Source organism: Aegilops tauschii, chromosome 7, assembly GCF_002575655.3.
Source record: "Aegilops tauschii subsp. strangulata cultivar AL8/78 chromosome 7, Aet v6.0, whole genome shotgun sequence".
Lineage (NCBI taxonomy): Eukaryota > Viridiplantae > Streptophyta > Magnoliopsida > Poales > Poaceae > Aegilops > Aegilops tauschii.
Genome location: NC_053041.3, coordinates 632013714 through 632019676, shown reverse-complemented (window position 1 = coordinate 632019676; position 5963 = coordinate 632013714). Strand labels below are relative to the sequence as shown.

Below are 5963 nucleotides of genomic sequence, written 5' to 3'. Positions count from 1 at the left end.
AACACGTCTAGCTCTGCCTGTTGTCTTGTTATGCACTTGCTTGCTATGTATTTACTATTTCTCCCCCCTCTTCTCTTCGGTAGACCCCGTGACGATGCTGATGCCCCTGTGGTCGACTACGTCACCGACGACCCCTCTCTCTTGTCTGAGTAACCAGGCAAGCCCCCCCTTGATCACCAGATATCGCCTATTCTTCTCTATACTGCTTGCATTAGAGTAGTGTAGCATGTTACTGCTTTCCGTTAATCCTATTCTGATGCATAGCCTGTCATTGTTGCTACAGTTGTTATCCTTACCTGCTATCCTACTGCTTAGTATAGGATGCTAGTGTTCCATCAGTGGCCCTACACTCTTGTCCGTCTGCCATGCTATACTACTGGGCCGTGATCACTTTGGGAGGTGATCACGGGTATATACTATATACATTATATACATGACACATGTGGTGACTAAAGTCGGGTCGGCTCGAGGAGTACCCGCAAGTGATTCTGATGAGGGGGCTGAAAGGACAGGTGGCTCCATCCCGGTAGAGGTGGGCCTGGGTTCCTGACGGCCCCCGACTGTTACTTTGTGGCGGAGCGGCAGGGCAGGTTGAGACCACCCAGGAGAGAGGTGGGCATGGCCCTGGTCGGCGTTCGCGGATAAATAACATGCTTAACGAGTTCTGGGTATTTGATCTGAGTCTGGCCATTTGGTCTATACGCACTAGCCATCTACGCGGGAGTAGTTATGGGTATCCCGGCGTCGTGGTATCAGCCGAAGCCTTCGTGACGTCAGCGACTGAGTGGCGCGCGCCGGATTGGACTGGAACGCCACTAGGCTAGGTCTGCTTCCGGCCACGTACGCAACGTGCAGGTGTGCATACGGCGATGGGCCCAGACCCCTGCGCGCATAGGGTTAGACCGGCGTGCTGACCTCTCTGTTGTGCTTAGGTGGGGCTGCGACGTGTTGATCTTACGAGGCCGGGCATGACCCAGAAAGGTGTGTCCGGCCAAATGGGATCGAGCGTGTTGGGTTATGTGGTGCACCCCTGCAAGGAAGTTTATCTATTCGAATAGCCGTGTCCCTCGGTAAAAGGACGACCCGGAGTTGTACCTTGACCTTATGACAACTAGAACTGGATACTTAATAAAACACACCCTTCCAAGTGCCAGATATAGCCCGGTGATTGCTCTCTAACAGGGCGACGAGGAGGGGACCGCCGGGTAGGATTATGCTATGCGATGCTACTTGAAGGACTTCAATCTACTCTCTTCTACTTGCTGCAAGATGGAGATGGCCAGAAGCGTAGTCTTCGACAGGACTAGCTATCCCCCCTCTTATTCTGGCATTCTGCAGTTCAGTCCACTGATATGCCCCTTTACACATATACCCATGCATATGTAGCGTAGCTCCTTGCTTGCGAGTACTTTGGATGAGTACTCACGGTTGCTTCTCTCCCTCTTTTCCCCTTTTCCTTTCTATCTGGTTGTCGCAACCAGATGCTGGAGTCCAGAAGCCAAACGCCACCGTCGACGACGACACCTACGACACTGGAGGTGCCTACTACTACGTGCAGCCCGCTGACGACGACCAGGAGTAGTTAGGAGGATCCCAGGCAGGAGGCCTGCGCCTCGTTCGATCTGTATCCCAGTTTGTGCTAGCCTTCTTAAGGCAAACTTGTTTAACTTATGTCTGTACTCAGATATTGTTGCTTCCGCTGACTCGTCTATGATCGAGCACTTGTATTCGAGCCCTCGAGGCCCCTGGCTTGTATTATAATGCTTGTATGACTTATTTATGTTTTAGAGTTGTGTTGTGATATCTTCCCGTGAGTCCCTGATCTTGATCGCACACATTTGCGTGCATGATTAGTGTACGGTCAAATCGGGGGCGTCACGCCCGTCGCCCGTCGGCCGTGCCCCATCGCCCATCGGTCGCGCCCCGTCTCTGCCGGTCGCGCCCCATCACCGCGCCGGTCGCGCCTAGCCTCGCTGGCCACGCCCCGTCGCCTCCGTCGTCCGCGGCCAGCCTTGCCGGCCACGCCCCGTCGCCTCCGTCGTCCACGCCTTGCTCTATTGCCAGGCGAGCAGTGCCCCTTTTCCTGCCGCGTCGGGAGGATTCTGGCGGCCAGGCTGAGGTCATGGGAGGCCACGACGATGTCGAGCTCGTCCAATTCGAACCGGCGGCAATCGATTGCGGTGTCTAGCGGCCTTTTCCGATGTGCGGTGATGAATTCCGTCGAGTTTAGGGCGGATTTCGGCAAACTCCGCGGCGGCATGTTTCCTCCGACGAGGTTTGACCGGTATACGGGGCCCCCTATATTCGGCCTTCCAACCTCCAAAGTCAAAGGTTTCGGGTGTGCATTTGCGGTGGCCCTTAAAAATTTTACGGGTTGGACTACTTTTACAGTTTTTGTTCTGGACACTTTTTTCGCCCAAAACTGTAAAACGCAAATTTTTTTTGCGAGTTTGACCACTTATGCGGGGTCTGGTAGAGATGCTCTTACTGTATCAGCGAACCTCAAGCCCAAGAACAAGTTACTGTATTTGATACAAGCGTTGTCCACAACATGGGCACTTCTACAGCCCTAGAACAGAAGCCCAAATCGACAAGGCCAAAGAAGCTCCGCCAGTGGCTTGCAAGTCCAAAAATAGGTAACCACGTGTATTGCTACTTATAGCCTAGCCGTTTTCTCAAAAGAAAAAAAAACTTATAGCCGAGCCGTTACCTGCTTCCCGTTCTCTCCTGGCTAGGATTTGGGCGTCTAGGGTCAAGGTTGTAATTTTTTTTTCTCGAGAAAACTTTCAGTCTATTTACCATCAATCAGGATAGTTCAATGAATAGCAGAAACAATAAAAATTACATTTAGATCCGTCGACCACCTGACGACGTCTACAAATACTGAAGCGAGCCGAAAACGTGCCACCGTCATCGCCCCTCCCTCCCTGAAGTAGGGCAAAACTTGTTGTAGGTTGTAATCAGATAGACGCATGGGTAGTTGGGAGCAACTTGTCTCCAAATTCGAATTCACAGCTCCGTCTCGAGAAGCCCTAGCTTAGTGTGACTGTGTGAGCCAAAATTACTAAGTAGTAGGAGTAGCTCACAGCCTCTGCTCCCATGATTAATCTGGGCGCTGATGTGATCCCCATCCATATCCATCTCTCGCCTATCTTGGCTTGCTGTTGTCAAACAGAAGAATTGTTGGTCCCGACGCCCATCAATCTGATAAACTTAATAACTACCGAGCCGGACCTGTTGGACTCCTCAAGGGCTTGACATCGACCGTGTTCTTTGCTCCAGTGTTTTCTTTTTTACCCGCGGCAATTAATTAACCTCCTTCACTCGAATCCAATTTGATGATTTTTCATTTTTTTGCGAAATCCAATTTGATGAAATTGGATCGAAATGTGTCGGAAACGCAAGGAATTTGACCAAAACGGAAGCATCCACACCTGGCAAACAAGCCTTGAGGAGTCCAACGGGCAATGGCCAGTCCGCGGTTGCTTGCCGTGCGGTGCTCGCTCCATGAACGGAGCTTTCTCGCCACCTCGCTGTCGTACAAGCACCGGTGCACCAAGACACGTAGCGGGCCGGATAATCTCGTTTCCCTCCCAGAAAACAAACAAGTTAACGTAGTTGTCGCGTCTTGGGCTGCTCGTCTCTGGCGATATTTCACACAAGAAAGATGAGATCGCCAGCAACTCTTCTACTATCTCCCGATCAATTGGTTTCCATGGTGCTGTGAGCTCGCTGTGATTCAGCAATGGCTCCGCGCTGGATCTCTCATGACCAGACAAGACTGGCCGACCGCACTGTCACTCCGACAGCCACATCTTGGTGGTAATCAGTGGAGTACCGCCACTGTCCATCAAAATCTTTGACCTCCCGCATCCACCGCCAGTTCCGTCTCTCTGCAAGCAAATCACAGGCGCCATTGCTCAGCTTCTGAGGAGCGGAGCGGAGCCGAGATGGAGCCCATCCCTCTGCTGACGCCGTACAAGATGGGCCAGTTCGACCTGTCGCACCGGGTCGTGCTGGCGCCCATGACGCGGCAGCGCGCCTACGGCGGCGTGCCGCAGCCGCACGCCGCCCTCTACTACTCCCAGCGCGCCACCCCCGGCGGCCTCCTCATCTCCGAGGCCACGCGCGTCGCGCCGGCGAGGCGGGACGAGGAGCCGACGTCGTTCAGGGACATGCCGGGGATCTGGGCGCCGGAGCAGGTCGAGGCGTGGAGGCCCGTGGTGGACGCCGTGCACGCCGAGGGCGCCGTCTTCTTCTGCCAGCTCTGGCACGCCGCGGCCGGCAACGGCGACGATGCCAGGGAAAGGCAACAGGTGAGCCCGCAGATGAGCTACGATGGCCGCCGCGAGGAGCTGACGTCGCCGAGGAGGGTGGCGCCCGAGGACGCGCCCGGCGTCGTGGACGCGTTCAGACGCGCCGCCAGGAACGCCATCGATGCCGGTGCGTGCCTGGGAGACCGTTGTTCCAGTTCCTTTTTTTCCTTCCGAGTAAAGGAGCCCATCTCCCCTGTTTCACTTCTGAAATCAGACACCAACCGTGCCGTGCCATGGCAGGCTTCGACGGCGTCGAGCTCCAAGGCACCAACGGCTACTTCGTCGACGGCGGCGGCGGCGGCCCGGAGAGCCGGTGCCGGTTCGCGCTGGAGGTGGTGGAGACCGTGGCGCGGGAGATCGGCGGCCACCGCCTGGGCCTGCGGCTGGACCAGTTCACGGCCGAGCCCGAGGAGCACGCGCTGGCGCTCCACGTCGTGAGCCGGCTCAACGACCTCGGCGTGCTCTACTGCCACATGATCGAGCCCAAGGTGGACGGCCGGCGCCGTGTGTCCCGGCGGCTGCTGCCGTACAGGGAGGCGTTCGGCGGCACGTTCATCGCCAGCGGCGGGTACGGGCGGGAGGAGGGCGACGCGGCCGTCGGCGAGGGGTACGCCGACCTGGTGGCCTACGGGCGGCTCTTCCTGGCCAACCCGGACCTGCCGAGGAGGTTCGAGCTGGGCGCGCCGCTCAATGACTGCGTCAGCGCCACCTTCTACGGCGCCGGAGTCGGATCCGCCCACCCCGCCGTCGGATACACCGATTACCCGTTCCTCGACTGATCGATGATCGACTTGGTTTACCTGAATGTTGTATATATGCTGATACGTACTAATTTTATGGAGTATTAATTACCCTGTAAATGATGATCGACACTCCCTGTTCAAAAAACGCAAAATAGTGCATCTTGGACATTACACTATTTAATCGAGCTGTACTCATTTGTCCTATTTTACAACTAGGATAATTTGTTTTTTTGAAAAACTCTCTAAATGATCTTTCCCTCCCGTAAATCGCCTCCTCCTCTCGACACGTGCCCATGTGGGGCCTGCACACGCTTCCACTTCCAGCCTTATCTTCTCTACGGGATTTTTCTTCTCCACACACCATTCCTCTTTTCCGCCGGCCATCTAACCACCACCACCCCCCGCCGCGAAATCAACAGAGATTTTGACGCCGGCAGCCACTGCGCATGCCCCACCTGCAGTTGCTCGATGTTGCTGGAATTTTATCTATTTATGGGCCAACACAATAACTATTTCACAAATTCCTAAATAAATCCTAGAGGCCTACTTAGCCCATTTGTGCAAGGCAAGGGATACTACTAAAGTTTAGTCCCACACTGCTAGTTTAGTGGGAGTTGGACCTCCTTATAAGGGAGGTTCTTTCCCCACTTGTATGAGCATGAGAACAAGAGGGACATCCACGCGCGCTCCTGCTCCGGCGCTCGCCTCGGCCACGCCTCGGCACGACGCGCCGCGGGTTGCGGGAATGAGCCGAGCCGATGTCGCTGAAACGTTTTTCTGTAGTGGACACTGAATCCGAACGGCTCGCCTCTTCGGCTGAAGTCTGTTCGCTTTGTCTCCCTGTACGGGAGAAAGGTGATAAGGTTTTTGGGAGCGCTCAGCGCGACTACTGACTTCTTCGTCA

At 55.1% G+C, this 5963-nt stretch overlaps 1 protein-coding gene across 1 annotated transcript; it reads left to right on the top strand.

Moving 5' to 3' along the window:
- Window positions 1-3538: 3538 nt before the first annotated feature.
- LOC109753775 (12-oxophytodienoate reductase 1) lies at window positions 3539-5240 on the top strand. The gene is made up of 2 exons (XM_020312701.4): window positions 3539-4443; window positions 4557-5240. The coding sequence occupies exons 1-2, from the start codon at window positions 3951-3953 to the stop codon at window positions 5093-5095; spliced, it is 1032 nt and encodes a 343-aa protein (XP_020168290.1). The 5' UTR covers window positions 3539-3950; the 3' UTR covers window positions 5096-5240.
- Window positions 5241-5963: the final 723 nt, after the last annotated feature.